Source organism: Nilaparvata lugens, chromosome 10, assembly GCF_014356525.2.
Source record: "Nilaparvata lugens isolate BPH chromosome 10, ASM1435652v1, whole genome shotgun sequence".
Lineage (NCBI taxonomy): Eukaryota > Metazoa > Arthropoda > Insecta > Hemiptera > Delphacidae > Nilaparvata > Nilaparvata lugens.
The window spans coordinates 6,959,930-6,980,584 of NC_052513.1; the positions used below are offsets into that span (position 1 = coordinate 6,959,930).

General features: G+C 33.0%; 2 protein-coding genes across 2 annotated transcripts in view; one reads left to right on the top strand and one right to left on the bottom strand.

Annotated features, from left to right (window-relative positions):
* LOC111044919 overlaps positions 1-20,655 on the bottom strand; it is a 310,482-nt gene that overhangs the window by 174,470 nt on the left and 115,357 nt on the right. The gene's annotated exons all lie outside the window — the stretch shown is intronic.
* Positions 3,905-9,566, top strand: LOC120353249. The gene is made up of 5 exons (XM_039436189.1): positions 3,905-3,928; positions 5,413-5,512; positions 6,152-6,253; positions 8,814-8,969; positions 9,255-9,566. The coding sequence occupies exons 2-5, from the start codon at positions 5,432-5,434 to the stop codon at positions 9,315-9,317; spliced, it is 402 nt and encodes a 133-aa protein (XP_039292123.1). The 5' UTR covers positions 3,905-3,928; positions 5,413-5,431; the 3' UTR covers positions 9,318-9,566.

The following is a 20,655-nucleotide window of genomic DNA, read 5'->3' on the forward strand; positions in this document are numbered from 1 at the left end:
GGTTTTATTATAAATTGAGAAATTAATAAGAGTAATACTTGCGCAAGTAAAATTAGTATTAAAGGTATTTATTTGAAAGCAAAATATAGATCAATATTTTAGAAATTCTATTAAATCAAAGAAGTACGAAATCTAGGCTATTAAAACATATGCATATAATATTTAATTTTTTGCAATACAATTTGCGATAATTTATTATAGTTCTAATTCACTAGATGAATGGCTCTACCTATTCCGTCAGGTGCCGAATCTTGCACCCTGAGATAAAAATATATATTCGATACAAATAAATCTACTAAATACTAGAGATTTTAATATATATATATATTTGGATTATTAGTGGCTAATTTATCAAGCTGATCTTAGAGCACACATTTTTTGATTGAATTATCCAAGTCGACAAGTATTAGCAAGCGCATATCGCAACTACATGCAACAGAATGCATATGATTTTAAGATAAAGGCACATGGTAATGATTCGTGCCATAAATCTAGAATATAAAGTTTAGCCTGTGATATTTTACTGATTTCAATTATTGTTCTATTTTTATATTATATTTTTTATCGCTCTATATATATTTTTTGCCTCGATTGATCTTTGCATTATTTATGTAATATATGTATGAAACTTTCATGGTGTGCAATTTATTTTTTATTCCTCAACTCTATAGTATAAGTATCATTTATATATATATTTATTATTTATTGAATTACAAGAGTTATTGGAGAAGCCCATATCTAGGCCTATCAAGATTTTTTAAGACTGAATACTATTAGAAAACCACGACCTAATTATATCAAATCTCATGCTTTACCGACTGATGCCAAGCAGGAGGCTAATCGTTATTTAAATATAAAGAATAACGTGAATAATAACAACCAATTCCATTACTTCTCTATCTTGTAACCAATTTCTTACATCCTCTAACCATTCTCTCACAGTTTTTATCCTCCATTCTTCCTCTTCATCATCTTTCAATCATCCTCTTCATTCGCACGCTCTCTATATTTACACTTCTTACTCCATCACATTTCTCATCCTCTACCTCTTCCTCATCCTACTCCTCCTCCTACTTCTCTCAGTGGCGACACCGAGGGCTATACTCACATTTTAGTTTGGGAGGAGCTGTTAAGTGAGTTGTAGGATCAGTTGATTGAAAGTAAGGACTAGATATTGTCAAATCCACTGGTTCATTGAAACAATTTGATATACTAGTTCCGGTTTACTAGAGATTGACAGTGGTGTAACAACCAAATCTAATATCCAAAATTGTTTCAATAAACCAATGGATTTGAGTAGTTTTTTCATCTAATTTGGATACTTACTACAACGTCACCTTCACAGAATGTTTCAAATTCCACTACTATTCCTTACATGGAGGATGTCTTTTATTCGAACACTTCACGCTATCGAAGTTCACTTGTGAGTGAAATGTAGGGGAATCGTCAGCCTACAGGGATGAGATTTAAATTTGGTTTACCGTATTCTCTATGATATCACACTTGGCAAAATAAATGAAACGAATGAATGAAGGCTTTAAATTTTAAAGAAATCATTATGGAATAGAGAACTTGAATTAATATTTTAAGCAATGTTCTATCAACGAAATTTATTAATAATTCATATTCAGAAAAAAATATTATTCAGTGATGAACAATTATATTAAATTGAGATAAATTCGATTTCGGGAGCAATAAATGAATGGAAACAGACTAATCAAAGTTGATTGGAGATAGTAGCATACACTTATTATCATCAACGTTAATAATATTGCTGGATTAGCCAGACATTCTCCTACTTCATCCATCATCCATCTCATGTGAAGATGAAAACATACAAAATTCAATATTTTGGAATGATGCTTGAATAAGTAGTGAAAAATAAAACATATAATAAATCCACTGATACTCAACCATTCGAATGAGAAAACTTTTTATGTTGATAGTACTAACATTAGTTTTTCTGATACTATTTCCATGGATATTGCTGAAGGAAGTAAGTATTCTAATCTCTTATTACCACTAGGAGTTGAATCTGAAGGATTCTAAAGGTATCTTCAAAACCTAAAATGTACATTGAAAAGAAGCAATTTATTTGAATATTTTAAATCTGTCTGCAGCATTTCATAGTTGAACTTCATGCATAGAAATTATTCACAAATATATTTGAAAGTATTGATAAAATATGTTTTTATTAGAATAATAATGATGCTACTGTGTACAAAATTTAACAAACCTCTAGAAGTCCACGTTGAAAACCACGTGTGCCCATTGCGCTTAAAGTTTCATTGAATATTTCCGATCGATATTTTACTGTCACCTCAATCTTAAAATCTATTACACAATTTTTCATCATTGTGGAATACTCTTTAGCTATAATTTCTTCAAAAAGCAAATGAATTGATGAAGAGAGGAAAATGCTGAAACTGTTTGTAGCTTTATCACTCATCTGGGGTTCGACATAAGATTATTCTCGAGTTGCCAGTCTTGCAATCCCACTGTTTGGTATGATGTGGAGAATGAATCTGGAGTTTTCCTCGCGTTTCTCTTTTTCTCGCTAACAATTTTTTTTCTCGTGATTACAGTCTATACGTGACTATCGATAATAACAGCTTGAACAGCTCTCATTTCAACAATATAATTACACCCATCTTAGATGACATGTCTATTCTGGTGATAATGATGGCCAAAAAGTATATATTTCAAGTGATAATTGATCATAAATACTTCGAAAACTATCATGGATCAAGAAGTTGACAATTATGGTGATAATATCCTAGTTGTGTGCTATTAAACAGTGTCCCTCAACACTTTCACTACATCACTCCTTGTCCCCAAACTAGCCAATAATTATTGTGTAATTCAAGCATGAATTCACTAGAATTAGTTGCACCCAATAATTTTACAACTATTAATTAAGAAGGATTAATCACTGTCTTGTATCGAATGCCTTATAGCTGCGTTTCTCAGACTGTAGATTCAAAAGCAGGCAGGAGCTCTCCAGGGCAACATTGTTGAACATCAAAAATTTGCAACTATTATTTGTTGAAGACGTTTGTTGAGCTTCGTAAGTAGCTTATATATCTCATTTGATGAAATATATGAGTTATATTGGAGATACAACTCAACATGAGTCAGACATACATAAGATATTCTTACTGAGTTCAAGTTTTTCTTAAGTTCATAAAAAATAATCATAGAGTAGAAGTAACCTTTTGGAAGAAATCACATATTTGATTTGATATTATAAACCATACAACCCATGCTTGATTTACTTATTTGTTTGAATCCTTTGATGAAATTTCAAAACAGAGCATAACTGTAAGTTTTAATGTTCAGAAAACTCATAATTGTCACTTCTAACCAATTTCACCTGATTATTCATGAATTGAAAATCTACAGACAATAGAAGACTCCGGCAGAAAAATATGTTTCCTGTACTCCAATGAATACTTGGAAGTTCTTCAAATAATTTATCACTCATTTCAAAGATTTGATCAGAGCTTCAATATTTTTAGGGAATATAAGGAATAACACTCATATCAAGAGCTATTAGTATTGTTTATCAATATCAAATCATATTGTATATTATTTCTCATTTTATTTGTTATAGTTATAGTTTATTTCCTTTTCATAAAACCTTTCTCATCAATTGAACCATTCAAATGTGAGGAGTCCTCCCAACACAAAAAACAATTTTTACTGAAACCTGACATTGTTATTTTTTCTCAGATTGATGAAAATGATGGAGAAAACTCTTTTCTTGAAGAGATTCACGAATTTGGTCCGCTATGATAAACTACTCAACTCATCACCGTGCTTATTGATAATGACGGTTTGTATATTGAACACTTTGAACGGCCTCCTGGTTTCCCTCACGGAGCAGCAGAGCTCTGAAAAGCGACTTCTGGCAGCTAAAGAATTTCTGGTATCATTTCTTCTTATCTTGATAACTTTAGAACGCAGCCTTAAACCACAGAAAACCACAAAATTGTTGAATTTGATCGAAAGCGACTTTCTTGTGAATCGTCATGAGTTTTCTGAACGAAACATGAAATGGAGACGTTTTGAGATGCTCTACAAGAGGACAATCGCTGAGATGGAGAAGACGTCGCAGAATATTCGAACAGTTTTTGTCGTAATGTTTTTTGGATTCATCAACAGAAACATTGTCAATGAATTTCTACGAGACTTGTTAGGGTTTCAGAGGAGTTCAGAGGATCTACCCGTACCCTATACGTATTTGAACCCGAATAACTTCAACTCATACGTATTTTTTGCCTACATGTACATCCTACAAAGTTTCATGATCACAATCAACTCTATGGAAGTTTACTGCGTGCAGATTGCAGTCAGCCTTTCTACCAAAAGACTTCTTGCTGATTTTGAGACGATTTACATCCTGATTGATGAACTAGCAAAAGATTTTCCAGAATTTGCAATCAATGACGGAGTTTTCCGTGAATTGAATGAGAATCATAGCTATAATAGTTATGGAAATCATAACTATGATCATGAAAATCATAATCCAGTAACGCAGAATGAAAAATTGAAGAGAGATATTTTACGTATAGTGAAATGTCACCAGAGTCTAATCAGGTAATCTTTTTGATAATGAATGATATTTTGAAAATATTTTTCTCCATTATTCATTTGATGTAAACAATATGGATTGAATGATTTTCAGAACAATTTTAATTTCATGGGAGCTTTAGTATTTAGAGCAATTGGTAGTTTTTGGATAAAAAATACTATTAAAATCATTCATATCAACAAATTCAGTGCTCTCGAGATTATGAGTTTGAACGAGTCTATGTTTTCCATAGATCATCAATCTAATGTATTTCATAGTAGAACTTGAGATTCTGCTCCCAACATTTCCAAGAATTTTCATTTACTGGATTACAAAAGTGAAGAAAGCCGTCAATCTTTTCTATTCCAAATTTATTCAAACCCCTAATTAATTGAAAATATATGATTTGGAGAATATCTCTCATTCAATCTCAGAACTATGTTATCTGGGTATCACCAGGTGTCCTTTGTTTGTTTGTTGAAGATCCGGAATGAATAATTAATTATGTATTTGTAAATATTGAATGACTTTCAGTTACTCAATGGAATCTTATTATAGTCAACTAGTTTTGAACTTTACAAATTATTGGAGAAAACAATTTGTCTACATAGAATCAAGGTACCTAGAATACATGTACTCTAGGTACGTTGCTTAGAATGACTCATATTCGCCTATATCATTACATAATACAGAATTACACATTGTATAATACTCATTAATTTTTATTATTAACACATTAAATTCTCAGAAAATGGATGTGGAATTATGTTCAAATTTTTCCTTTATGTTTTCAAATGAGGTTTGATTACGATAATATTTTAATATTTTCATCATTTTAGAAACTTCAAGGACTGTGAAATGAGTTCAGGATTTGCTCTCATTCTGATCAGTTTGGTGGTATTCATTGACACTTGCACTGAATTCTACATAGTCTTGAAGGTGAGACTAAAGCTACAACTTGACCTGTGGTAACTCGAATCTATCTTTTACAAATATGATGTAGCTCATTCAACTTTTCTCATTATGGTATTAGCTGTATTCCTCCACTACTTTGTATTGGAAGTGAATAAGTTAATTTGACAATGATATAGTCAATTCATTAAGCTCTCAAAACTATTTGAAAATTACAAGAATTAGATTCAATTAAAAATAAATGGTAATCAATTTCATGAAGTAACTAGTTACATGCTTTCATCGTATACGTCATTGAAGAAATAATAATCAGGGGAATTGAGATACAGTGAAATGAATTGTATACGATTAGGCTATACCTATTCGTATGAATAATTACATTTACAAAATGTTTTGAATAACAATATATAATATCACTCATCGAATTTCCAACTAGCTGTTTACCCTGTTGTCAATATTAAAATAAGGTGATGAATGTGAGAGAATAATTTTTACTGTATATTGATTAATGAAGAAGAGTTCGGAGATTAGTAATACTGTATTCTATTGATGCTGTAAATATAATGAATCAGGGTCAGATTTTATAATAAAATTAAAAATTGCATTCGATATACTTAATTGTTAACTTTTCTCAATGGAATAAATTTAAATTGAATTTCCTTACAGGCAGATAATATAATGACATCGATAAATTATGGCATGTCGAGTTTCCTGATCAACTTGACCATTCTCTTTCCTTATCACACAGGCCAACGTATTGCTGATCAGGTAAGTTCATCTCACACCAATATTACATTTCCGATTCATGTTTCTTATAATCTATTGGACTATCCAATGCCCTAATTAAACGAATCATAGATTGTATTGTTACCCCATTCACGGCACTTATTAATGAAGTCATCGCTAATGGAAAATTCCCCACTTCTCTTAAAATTACCAAATGTATACCAATTTACAAGAAGGGCAAGCATGATGATATTGCCAACTACTGTCTAAAATAATCGAAATTCTGCTCGCAATGCAATTTCGCAAATTTCTTAAAATTAATAACTTGCTCTGCAAAACACAGTTTGGCTTCCGAAAAGGCCCTTCAACCACACATGCTCTTATAAAACTGGTTGAAGAAATTCTTGACTGCTTTGAAGATAAATCCTCTGCCGCTGTCTCTTTCTGTGACCTCAGTCGTGCATTCGATTGTGTGTCACATGATATCCTCCTGACGAAATTGAAACACCTTCATGTTGAGGGACCTGCTCTTGAGCTATTTTCTTCCTATTTGCGAGGCAGAGTGCAGTACGTCTCCGTGCATGGTGACAACTCTCGCGTTTTGCCTGTGGAGTGTGGTGTGCCTCAGGGGTCTGTATTGGGTCCAGTGCTTTTTCTGATCATGATTGATGATCTTAGCATAAATGTCCCAACAAAAATCTTCATGTATGCCGATGATACCACAGTTCTTAATAAGCATAAAAATGATGCTCAAGCAGTTGCACTGTCGGAGAGGAATCTGGAGTCTGTGCAAACCTGGTTGAATGCCAACGAACTGTTCCTCAACAAAGCCAAAACCAGAACAGTCACTTTTAGGCTCAAAAAGGGATCAGCAACAAATGATACTGGTAAGGAGCAGAAATTCCTAGGAATAATTATTGACCCTACTCTAAGTTGGGCACAACACATTGCTGTTCTGAAAAGTAGGTTGAGCAGCGGTGTGTTTGCCCTTAAACGATTATGTGGGGAGCTGGACCAACATGGACTACGTCAGGCTTATTTTGGTATTTTTCATCCACACATTTCATATGGCCTTATAGTCTGAGCTGTTCTTCACAAGCACAAGACATTTTCATAATGCAGAAAAGGGCTGTCAGAGTCATCGCCAGGGCGCGGAATCGGGAACATTGTAGAGATATTTATAAAGGTCTTCGAATTCTTACTCTATATTCATTATATATATTGCAATGCTTACTATTCCTGAAAGCAAATCCAGAGAAAATGGAGTTGAGAAATGCAATTCATTCTTATAATACAAGATCCAATCAGACGCTCAATGTAACACGAAGCAGACTGCATAAAACTGATCAAAGTCCCTTGAATGTTGCAATTAAATTGATGAATAGGCTTCCTATTGAGGTGAGGCAACTTAATCACAGGAGGTTCAAAAAGATTTTAGAAATATGTCTCTTGAAAAACCTTATAGAAAAAAACTATAGAAGATTTCAATATTTAGAATTTATTAATATTACTGTTATATGAATAGGATTAATATACCATACATGTTTTTTTGTAAATGTGACTTTGTATTGTTTCTTATTGACAGTATTTGTATTGACTGAGTGTTTTACTGTTATATTGACTGGCCTATAATGTCAAATTGTGACATCCTGTTTTTTGGCTGATGAATTTATTATTATTATTATTATTATTATTATTATATTATTATTATTATTATTATTATAAACCATGTACCACGAAGAGGTTAACACGTTCAATTTTATATTACTTGCCCATTCATGCACTGATATTATTTAAATTTCTCACATTTTAAAATGTGGGCTCTGAAAATATTCTGGGAAAATTTCAGATCCCCAACCTTCGTAGAAACAAAATGGCGGCAAATTGAAAATTTTACCAAATCGCTTCCTATAAAAACTTTCATGAGTTATTATCTGATTTGTTTACTATGTTGCGGTGGTCTTGCCTTATTTGATAATACCATATCAATCAATCTCCCAACAAGATTGTGCTTCACCTAATTTTGCAAAATCAACCCCGATCACCAGATTCAACTGTTTGTGAATTCTTTTTATGGGGTTATTTGAAGGACGACGTTTATACCCATAGCTTCAATGATGAGGAACTAAAAAGATCAATATAAGAGGAACTCCTCTGGATACTGCGGAGTTTCTTTGTAAGAACTTACGAATCATTTCTTAAGCGCTTTTATCAGTGTGTTGCTGTAGATGGGTTTCAATTTGGATAATTGATAATTTTGGAATTAAGGATTCTCATTAGGCTATGTTCTAGTTTTTTTTTTATTTGAAAGTCATATTGCCCTGAAGTGCAACAATAAAAATATTTCATGAAACCAAAAATACCTTTTAAACCCATGTTTTTTAAGTATCGTTCTTCAATATGCTGCTATTTTGTTTCTACGAAGGTAAGAGAGTTTTTCCAGAATATTTCTAGAACCTAGTTACAGTTTAAAATTTGAAAAAGCCAGTGCATGAATGAGCACGTAATATGAAATCAAACGTGTAAATCTCTTCGTGGGACACGGTGTAGATAAGAAAAGCAAGCTTCTCTTGGTTAATTTCCAATCAAATTTCTTTTCCAGAACGACATTCTACGCCAACAACTGAGTAATCTTCCATGGATTGACAAGCCTCAATGGTTCAAGAAGATATTGACAATTATTATGATACGTGCCAACGTAGACATTGTAATTAAGCCTTTCGGAGTTCATTATCTTAATCATGTGTCATTCAAAAATGTAAGTTTATCATTATTATACTCTAAACCATCACATCTTGGGATGAATATTTCTCTTAACTTATGCAGAATTTTCATCACTTTCTTCTCTTGCATCTATGATATCAAAAAATATATCGTAGTGTAGTTACTGCAATAAATTACTCGAAAATTAAATTCTAGTGTGTTAAGTATGAATGTGTAGTTAACATTTAACATCTTCATTTGCACAAATCACCTCTTCAGAGGAGAACAACTTCGTCAACTCATGGAAACATGCAACTCATCTATTATAATTTTTTTCCAGATGATAAGAGTATCTTTCTCATTTGGGAACTTCCTCTACAACACTAAATTTGAAACACCTTGAAACTCATTATGAATGAGCATGAAACTCGAAGATGAATTATTACTACATTAGCTGTTAATCTGTCGGATGGAAATGCTACAATATGGGTTGTGTATTCATCAATAATTATGCATGATTATCTTTATAGAATTCCATCAACATCCTGTCATTTGATATACTTTTGAGTAGACTTTGTTGTTTTGGATCATATTCAAATTTCTACATTCATTGTAATCGAAAAAATGAAGAAGAACGTAAAACTTTTCTCAATTCTTGTCCATTTTTGAGTATCCTTTGCACTCATCTGGAAGAGAAAAGCTAATGGTTGAAAATTTGTTCTCGAATGCTTGTTTTGCCTGCTGATTGAAAACAAACAGACCTTGATTTTCAAATGTACCGCTATAAAAGCTCCACAAAATGGCCGCTCCATAAGGAACACTGGTGTCTTAACCTGGTTTTTATAGACCTTGACAATCAATCTTTATCGGAAAACTTTGCTGGTTTCACATTCCATCTAAGAATATAGTAGGCTACTACTCATCAAACCATATTCTTGAATGTGGTCAACTGAAGTTAACCTGAAGATATTTGAGCCGAAAATACTAAACTGTCAACTGAAAGCATTCTTTGAAGATGATTTTAAATAAGTTTTTACTGATGAAAATTACGAATTCAAATTCATTATAACCATTGAAAAACCGTTATTACTTTTAGCTCAAGGCAAAAAAATAGTTTTACGTTTCTTTGTCTATCCGTATGTTCTACAAAAACTTTGGAACGATACAATCACAGAATACATACAGAAAGGGAATGTCCTATCTAAACAACGTATTTTACATGGGACAAGGCAGAATCGTGTCCTCAAAATCCGCCATCTTGAAATAAATCAAATTTGCCTTTGATTTCAAACCACACTCAAATTGAATTAAATTCAAAATACTAAATAAATTATTTTGAAATTATTCGAAATGGTACATTTTGTGTCATTAATACAATTTACCTTAAGGTGTGTAGAGACTTGAGCGCCATGAATATGCCCATTCCACTTTTCATACACTTATTATATCTGTACCTTACTGTTTCTGTAAAAATACAGATATAATATAAGCTTTTGAAAACTCACACTGAAGTCTGTGCACAGCTTAGTCCAGTCAAGGAAAGGTTATAGAGGAAATGTTTGGAAGAACATTTTTGACCCCACAGTTCTGTTTAGGGTAGTAAGGAGGTGAGCATATTAAAAGTCCCCAGTCCCACCCCCTGTGCTAAGGGGGTGAGGGTGGTTCAAAGGTACCATTTTTTGGTGTCTTGCATATAACTTATGAAGTTATAAACATAACCTTTTTTTGGACAACTACCATCCAAATTTGATTAAGGAACAGTGTTGGCCTTCAAGCCTGTTGTTCCTTTCCCAATCATTCATAGTTGAGAATTATATTGTATCTACCAATGTATAAATGAATATAAATAACTCGAAAACTATGTATCTTATGAACATCTGCTCCATACAAAATTGAAGATAATATTATTTCCTACAATATTTTTTATCTGATAACATCTTCTATTATCTTCTATAGTTTTCGAGATATACACTCTTGAAAGTGTGACATTTTTACTTTCCTTGCCCTATTACCATAGGTAAGGAAAGTATTGCTTTCCGAAAAAAATTAAGGTACCCCAATTTGTAAATTTCTATACGTTTCGTTTCAAGTTCCCCTGAGTCCAAAAAAATGGTTTTTGGTTATTGGTCTGTATGTGTGTGTGTGTGTGTGTGTGTGTGTGTGTGTGTGTGTGTGTGTGTGTGTGTGTGTGTGTACACGATATCTCATCTCCCAATTAACGGAATGACTTGAAATTTGGAACTTAAGGTCCTTACAATATAAGGATCCAACCCGAACAATTTCGATCAAATTCAATTAAAGATGGCGGCTAAAATGGCAAAAATGTTGTCAAAAACAGGGTTTTTCGCGATTTTCTCGAAAACGGCTCCAACGATTTTGATCAAATTCATACCTCAATCAGTCATTGATAAGCTCTATCAACTGCCATAAGTCCCATATCTGTAAAAATCACAGGAGCTCCACCCCATCTATGCAAAGTTTGATTCTGGATTCCCAATTATCAGGCTTCAGATACAATTTAAACAGAAAAAAGTGGAAAAGATTAAGCATGAAAAACTCTACAATTGATGTTCAGTAACATTTTCACCTAAAATTGAAAATAAACTCGAAATTCGAGAAAATGTTACTATTTCAATTACAAACTGTTGACAACTTTTGATTCTATTAAATGATTCACTATGAAGAGATAGTAGATCTAGTGTTTCCAGCGTTATTGTCCTGTCACCAGCTGGCTCAGATCTTTGAATAGTAGTAGACAATTTTCATAACGGCAAGGAAAGTTGTGTGAGTGCGCCACACCAGATTTTTAAAAAACACATTTGCCATTATTGTACTTCTAACATTCCAAAAATTGATGGAAAAAATTCATGCTCATTATGAGCTTATAGAGAATTGAATTCTCTTCAATTTGATGTCTAATTCAATACTCTTACACATTCTCCTATAGTGAGGTCCACCTTATAATGGCAGTAGATGAAAATGAGCGAACAGTGTTGGCGATTTTCTGCCTTAATAAATTATATTTCTACAATGTTAAAAACGGGTTTGGAAACGTTGCGGAGCTATAGAAAGAAAGCGCAATCTGCTTTGTCGAATGAGACAGGGATAGCAATACGAATGTCAATCAAATACTGGACCACACTATACGACTGTTGCAGCAGCTTCAGTGTTGGATTTTTAAGCGTTTTGCTTCCAAAATGGGAACAATGCAATCAACCGATATGCATAACTATTCAAAATTGAAGCTTAATGAACTTTTTACAATTTTTGTCTAGTAGAGCTCTGTGATATCTCAAACAGTATTGGAGATATTCGCTCTTGGAGGTATAAAAATTATTAAATGAACAGGTTTTTATTCAATTTTTTGCTGTTTCAGGGCTCATAACTCTCCAACAATGCATTGTTAAAAGTAATGCCTATCATCGGTTTGTATAACATCAAATTCTCTTTGATATGATATATTATTCCAACATTTCAAGTTCTCCTTTCATTGTTATAGCAGCTTTAATGTTTTTTGATTGAAATTTTCAATACTGCAACAAGTTAGTGTCAACTAAGCGGTTCCACACATTCAACAGAAGGGATAAAGATGCGCACTTTTGCTATGCTTGCCAAGGAACTAGTCAAAATTAAACTGCAAAGTCAAAAATAATTGTGTTTCAGACACCCCCTTCAAAAGTTCAATTCATTGTTGTAGCATTAAAAATTCCACCCCTACATTAATGCTGCTATAACAATGAGTGGAAAACTTGGAATAGTGAAATAATACGTACATCATATTAAAAGTTCGCTAGAAATAAAAATTGATGATTCTATTGTATGGTATTGGAAAATAAGACGTTGATGTTGTCAATACCATTATATTTCTTCGAAATCAATTTAAATTACAGAACTAGGTTTTATCGCTGAAGATGTGGCAGGTGTTGCCATGAAACCTAGACCTGTAATTATATTGATTTTGAGTAGTATTGACAGCATCAACGTCTCAGTCTTTCAATTGAAAATGTATAGCAAAAAAAAAAACATTTATCATTTTCCACATTGATAGATGACGGAGTTATTATGAGAAAACAGTATTATTGTTTTGGAGTTTGCTTTTTTCTCAATTGAGATTGGATTGATCTAGAAAATTCTCACAACATTGATATATCAAACTTTCACAAAAAAACTTGAAAACTATGATGAAATTCTTTGAAAACGCAAAGATAAATTAGTGAATTGAAACTTTATAGTACTCTCAGCCTTGCATTTCAGCTGAATCTATGAATCAAAACTTTTCTAGTTCAGTCGTTAAAGATTGTACCTTTCTCTTTATAGCATATTTATCATTGAATAAACTTCTCAAGGCTATAACATGAAAATGATGTAGGAGTAGTAGGGCAAGCTTCCAAATCCTAGGAGGTGTCTGATTGGTCAATGGATTAACTAGTCGCCATTTTACCTTCACATCTCACCACCAATAGGAAGCATGCAGCTTGAGAATGTCACATGCAAGTCACTTCCAATGAGACTGCTTGTTGAATTCGGGGCGTTGCTTACATTGACATGGTCAGTCCCATATCTTTTGAAGTCCTGAGTTGATTGCGCCTCTCTTTGCTAGAATTATTATTCATACCCGTGGGAGTAACCCGTGGGGGAGAGGTGGCTGAATATGGGCCCAGGGGCGCTATATTATACTAAATCCGACCCCAAGAATAAACTGATTATATCACCAGTATAGTAGAATTAATTGTAATCTTGAAAACAATTTATTGTGCTTCAATGAACAATTTGTCTCAATATATTAATTAAAAAATGGATATCATCCTCACAAAACTCATTCAATGAGTGATGAAAAGCTATTCAAATTGATAGGTTAGCAGCTCGCAACTGATACTGTGGTATAGAAAAAAATGCCTTTCAGCTGTCAATGATGTTGGGGAAACAGCCACACCTTTCATGTTTAATGTACTGAATGACAGCTCTTCTTTGTGTTTCTCTTATCTTCTTCATTACATACGGTTTTCAACTTCCCTCTTACTTCTTTTACTCTTAAACTTCTTGATTCCAACTGGAAAACGGTAATTCGCTTTGAATTCGGTACCGAATAGAAACCGCACATCACCAAACAACCCCTCGACAAGAATAGGCTTCCTTATAGAGACTGATTATATTATAGTCTCCATAAGTTTCATCAGGTTTGAATTCATTTCCTTCTTATCCATGGAACAGCAAGCAAGTTAAATATTTCACAAACGTTCGGTTTAGTTTCTGTTTCAACCCAATTTTGATCATCTGTTTTGAAATCTAATTGACCGAGCGAAGTGAGGTCTGAAATTCAATTTGATGGTTATGCATTATTCTTTTTTAGGTTTTAATGTTGGTATATTTGTTTTTTAATGTTGATATATTTTAATCTGTATTGATGGTGAAACGCGACAATAAAGTTTCATTAAATTTGACAAGAATGTTCGTATTTGAATTTCGCGTCAATGTATACGTATGGTTTTTGAAAATTGTAATTACAAGGATAATATTAGAGGGAAAGGAATTTTCTGCATATAGTAGGGCTTCTCATGTCACAAAAACAGAGGTTTCTGGGCAAGTTTGTGAAGATGAAAGAGACCCAAATATTCTGATTCTAGGGTACCTCAGGACCGAAACACTTGAAGCACCTTTGAGGGTCACGACTGGGCCTCGTAATGGCTGATTCAAAATGACGGATAAAGCATTTTATTAAAACAGCCATAGACTAGTAGAGTTGTGAACAGTAGAACTCGCGCAGTTATAAAACACAGCCTCCTCTTATATTGTCCATCAGAATAAATCCTGTCTGTATGTCATGTCGGCGAGATATCGGTGTGAAAACGGCTAATGGCTGTTGGGGTTGGTTTAAAAAAAATGCTAACATCAAAAGCCAATCTTCTTCAAGAGATACTGGCAACAGATGAGCCCTACAGTAACTATGTTACCCACACCCACAGTATGACCATTGACTATCACGCTTCTGATTGGTTAGCTCGGTCACATGGTACAAATCAGCCATCAAGATTACAAACAAACTTTCCTATCTTATAGCAAAAGTCCTATCTTATAGCATCAGAAATTTGGAACTTATCACTTATTTTACTGATTGGATAAGAAAGATAATTTTAAAAACACTAATAAAGCTTGTAACATCAATTTTCCTTCTTTCTTGGACTCCTCTCAGACCACTTCTAGAGCTTTCGCGGACAACTTTTCGGGAACCAGTGATCTAGATGAATATGCAGAAACATAAATTCCAATTTTATTGTATTCCCTCAACCAATTCATTGGATCAAACTTAAAAAATAATCCAATTTTGAACTATTTTTGTGGCTCAATTGAATATCAAATTTTATGAAATATTCAATCATAATTAAGTGCTGATTAAAGACGTCTTGACTTCTCTGATTGATTCTCTTCAGTACTGAGTACCCCACCCATAATATGTTCAATTGGTCTATAGCTATTGATAATAAATTTCAAGTTGCATTACCACGAGCAGTGGTTAAGATTTGAAATATCACTAAATATAAATAATAATGGTTATGGGTTATGTGTTTTCTGATTGCTTTCATGTTTATTAAATTCATCAAGAAGTACTATGGCTATAACAATTGGCTCTTCACAGTTTATATCCAATGTTGTACTTTACAATATTTTCGTCAGACTTGTTGGCTCTCAACTAATGAAAAACCCCATTTGAATGTTATGGAATATATTGTGATGAGAATTCCATCATATTTCTAGAAATAGATATGAGAACTTCATCATTTTTTTCAATGGAACAAAATTTAGTACAATATCATGACATATTTCAAAAGTTTAAAATTGTTTGGAGATTCAGCTTCTAGGTTACGTTACCTACCTTCCATTTTTACTCGTTATTATGTACGATTTACTATTTCAAGTTCTAAAACTATTTGGGGAATATAGAAAAAACATGAAAGAAATATCGAAGTTGAAAATCACAAAAATATGCTTTAATAATCCCCTATAAGCTCCAATGTAAAATTTAAATAATTGGAACCTTCATGACGGTGGCGGGGAAAAAATCCAAAGTCCATACTGTGAGTTATAATAATAGTTACTGTAGTCAGCCGGAGTTGAAAGCAGAATTGCATGCGTGCATTGCATGCAATAAATTAGCCCACACGAAAGCTGACTTTTTACCAAGTTACATTGAGACATTAATTTCATGCAATGACGCATGCAATTAATAATCTACTCGACTCTCAAGTCTGATTTTCAAGATAATATTGGCGTTCGAAGGAGACTCCTTTTCTTTTTGTATTATCCTTAAAATGCAAAATTTCAGAAAACCTTATGTATACATCGACGCGAAATTCAAAAAGGAATTTTCAAAAAAGAAATTCAAAAGGAACCTGTCAAATTTCATGAAAATCTATTGATGTGTTTCACCGTAAATGCGAGACATAAATTAATGTAAACATAAAAACATATTAACAAGAAGATAAATGCAAAACCGTCCACTTGAATCTTAGACCTCACTTTGCTCGGTCGACTGCCATCAATGACAGAAACATCTTGTAAACGGAACTCGAATCACAACACACTGTTCCACACTGTTTGTCATAACATATTTTTACCTAAAACATTTCTTTAACGAACAAAAATGCACTTTTCCAAAAGCATTTTTATTACGGAGAGTATTCTCTTGTAAATACAGTATCTATTTTTATAGATGTTTTTCGGTAAAGTTACTATACAAAAGTTCTTGGAAATTATAATTATTCATGATCTGGGCACGATTATTTTTTCAAGCTCTCATAATGGTTCGTTATAGTTATTTCTTGTTGTGATGTCATTTCAGCCACTGAATCAAGTAACTATCATTTAAACAGACTTCCATGAGTTTCAAATGAAAAAATGATCAACTCTCAGAGTTGTAAAGGCTAGTCAATACAGTTGACAACAATAATTTAGATCATAAAAAACTATAAAGTGTATTACTTCTGAAGATATTTTTCTGATTTCCATTGTTTTTCCCATGAAGTGTTGTAATTCAGCACATTATTCTTATTCGAACTTCAACAGTTGATTAATATTCGCAATAGGTCTAAAGAAACAATAAGAGATATCCCGACTATACTATTCCACAATGAACCTGTATTGGAACAGTTCAGACATTTTCCTGAGAAAAAGAGATATCCTGACAATTTATACTATTCATACAATGATATTTATCTCTGAGTGTATTGAGATTAAAGAATTGTACTGGAAAATTGGTGAACAGAAGTGTTTTTGTAGCTTCTCTGGAAATAAATTTAATAATCGATGGAGAAATGTGAAAATTATTCGAAATTCAACAAATACAATATGGCAGGTTTTGATGGAGAGAGCAATGGAAATCTCCGGGTAGCTTACTCTTGAAAAGACTGAAACTTAATACTAATTTGTCTACTTAATTTTGAAAAGTTAATGTTTCGCTGGAAATATAACATTTGAACAGTGGAACTGGAGAAAGATTCGATAAAAGTGATATCAACATTGTTCAGAATCAGACGGTCCCCTTCTAAGAACGCTGATGAAAAATACTAAAGTAGACCTACAGAGTCAAGTATATGATTATTTATTTGAAAAATGATGCTATCAACTATGAACTATCAATATCAGTTGTTTGTTGATCAGCATCGAATAATAATTATCCTCCTACATGATAGAAGCAAACTTCTTCAAATACTAGGATGTAGTTGGCAGAATCTGAATGGCAGAATCTGCACAATTATATGGATGATGGGCGGTTTGTTGAAAATTTGTTATCCTGCCTTCACAACAACTTTTACTTACAACTTTTATTCATTAGCGCTACAACTCATTCAGAGCCTTGATCTCCTTCAAAAAGCATTTCCATTCGTCTCCAACACCAGCCTTACGTCTCTATTCTCTGACACCCTACTTCCTAATAAATCGTCCTCCATATCTACAAGTCAACGCTTTCGCAGACGTCCTCCCAGCCTTCTCCCTCATGGGTTGTTTGTGTAGACCTTTTTCACAACTTCCAAGTCAACTCGCAAGCTGTAATCGAATTGTTGTTCAAGAATCAAATCATCCAAAATATAACGAACCTATTTTCCAAGTTTTGTTGCAATCTATCCAGTAGTTTTTCAGAAACAGTGATCAGTGAGTGAGTAAGTCAGTGACAATGAGCTCAGAATTTTATAAGTAGGGATAAAAATGAGCAAAAAATATACCGTAACAAACTAATTTTTTTGTCTCATAACTAAATCTTATAACTCAGAGTTGGAACTTGAGACAAAATTGAATTATTATTAGAGTTGTGGAAATGAACATTTCCATTCACTCTCTTTCTCTCCTTTTTACTTTTTACTCGCATCTACTCCTCTCACCTTTTTTCTTCTCTCCCATCTCACTTTTGTCATTATAGTCCAGTCAAATGGTAATTTTCCAGGAAACAGCTCGGAAATAATTGTTTCCTACAGATACCTTGAAAAGTGACCATTTCTGCACTGATTGCAGGCCGCAAATCTCTTTTCCGCACTAGTGCGCAAAGTGAGTACTTTGCATACTCCAGATTTGCAGCATGACATCGCAAAATAGTTAGTAGGTTATATGGAGCACCAGTGCAGGAAAATCAAAATTAAGTTGGTAATACTCATAGTGAGGCCCACGTTATAATGGCAGTGGAGAACAGCGTTGCCTTGCCATTATGTGCCTTGATTAAAGTCATTTCAATGCTTACATAAGATAAACCCCCTTCAAGCAGTCAGATAAATTTTCAATTGAATTAAGGTTAAACTAATCATTATAATTCAATTATTATTATTCAATTTCAAATAAATTAAGGTTTTTATTAATAATAAAATTACACAGAAAAACATTTGATGTATTTCAGGGAATTTTACCCAAAATTACCCACTTTTTATATTCAATGGTAACTGTAGGAAAAATTTAATGTGAAATACGTGCGCAAAGTTCGTTTGCTGCACTCAAGAAACAATTATTCCGCACTCACCTACGGCTCGTGCGTAAACGTTTCTTTCGGTGCAGCAAACTGTACTTTGCGCACTAGTTGCACAAATAATTATTTCCTACAGTTACCTTGAAAAGTGACCATTCCTGCACTGATTACAGAACGCAAAAAATCACTTTTCCTCCACTTACTGTCAAAAGTACTTACTTTACTCCCTAAAACTTGATACTAAAGTGTCACTTTTTCGCTCTCGGTACTAAAAAACAGAAAAACTCCCTAGGGAGTAAAAGTGACTCCATTTAAATAACATGGGAAGCATCTCTATTTTAAAAACGTACATTTGGAATAGGTCAGAAGGTCTAAGCTCAGATGAGGAAGCATATAGAGTAGTCATTAAACCAACTAAATTCAATACCTCAACCAGACATTTGATCGATATATAAAATTTATGTTTGTATGCTGAAATTATTATTAAAACCTTCATATCACTATACTAAAAAAATGTATATATTTTTTTCTTCTATTCCATGTTATTCAAAATATCAGCCAACGAATATTACTTATTAACTAATCAAATTTGAAACGGGAACTTCATCATAGCTGTAGTTTTGGCTGTCATTGTTGTTACAACTTTAGCCGACAGATAGTGCTGTCGGAGGAGAACTGTGATTACAAGCCAGCTGTTTCTGTTTACTTTTTAGATTATGTTGTAACACATTGCTTGGTCACATACGTTTTTAAAAATTATTTTATTAGCAGTTTTTATAAAAATGTGGGTGGAGGAAAAATGTTGTGTATATCACGAGTGAAAAATGTTTTTTCTCCCTCAGGAAAATTGTTGCCCTCGGCTTCGCCTCGGGCTTCAAACTTTTCCCTCAGGGAGAAAAAACAGCACTTTTCACTCTAGATATACAAATAACTATTTCCGCTCATTACTTTTTACTTACATTACTTTTCTGCTCACTTTTCCGTATTACTTTACGTACTCTTAATACTTTGCGTATTATCTTGTAGCCATTCCAATCAGCTGTTGACATTGTTGGCATGTATTTTGAATGCGAATTTGTTCTATCTATATTTTCTCTGATTTTCAAATAAATAAAAATTAGAGCTCATTAAATTATTATACATTTCGAATATTATTAATTATTCATTATTTCAAATAATATCTTTTTTCATTCATAAATTGATTGGTTTTTAAATTCATAAATTATTTGGAAATTAAGATATACTCAAAATTATACAAGTTTTCCAATTAATTGGATTAACTTAATTTTTAATTTGAATAGATTATCAATTATTAATTTTCAATTGGATTATCATGTTTAAAATAAATTAAAGTTGTTATTAATATCAAAATTATACAGAGCAAACATTTGATGGATTTCATCCATCATTTTACCCATAATCAACCATTTCTCATATTCAATGGTAACTGTAGGAAATTTTAATGTGAAATACGTGAGCAAAGTTCTTCTGCTGCACTCAAGAAACCATTCGGCCCTCGCCTACGGCTCGTGCGTAAATGTTTCTTTCGGTGCAGCAAACTTTGCGCACCAGTTGCACAAATAACTATTCTCGTCGGTTTCATATGTATTTTCGGGTGCTGAATTAGAATCTGAAATTTTCTGACACGCCAGAGGGCCGCTTCACCCCTAAAGCCCCCCCAAGACTCCCAAATTTCAGGACTTTTTCACATTATTCAGTAAAGCTCAGGTTTTTCGAGAAAAAGCATTTCCTACAAAATTAAAGGAAATTATATTCTTGATAGATTGACTAATCG

Coding starts and splice junctions, on each gene's coding strand:
- LOC120353249 (XM_039436189.1), top strand. CDS start 5,432: ATGAGTTCAGGATTTGCTCTCATTCTGATCAGTTTGGTGGTATTCATT. Junction 6,254..8,813: donor GCCAACGTATTGCTGATCAG/GTAAGTTCATCT, acceptor TTTCTTTTCCAG/AACGACATTCTACGCCAACA. Junction 8,970..9,254: donor ATCATGTGTCATTCAAAAAT/GTAAGTTTATCA, acceptor ATTTTTTTCCAG/ATGATAAGAGTATCTTTCTC.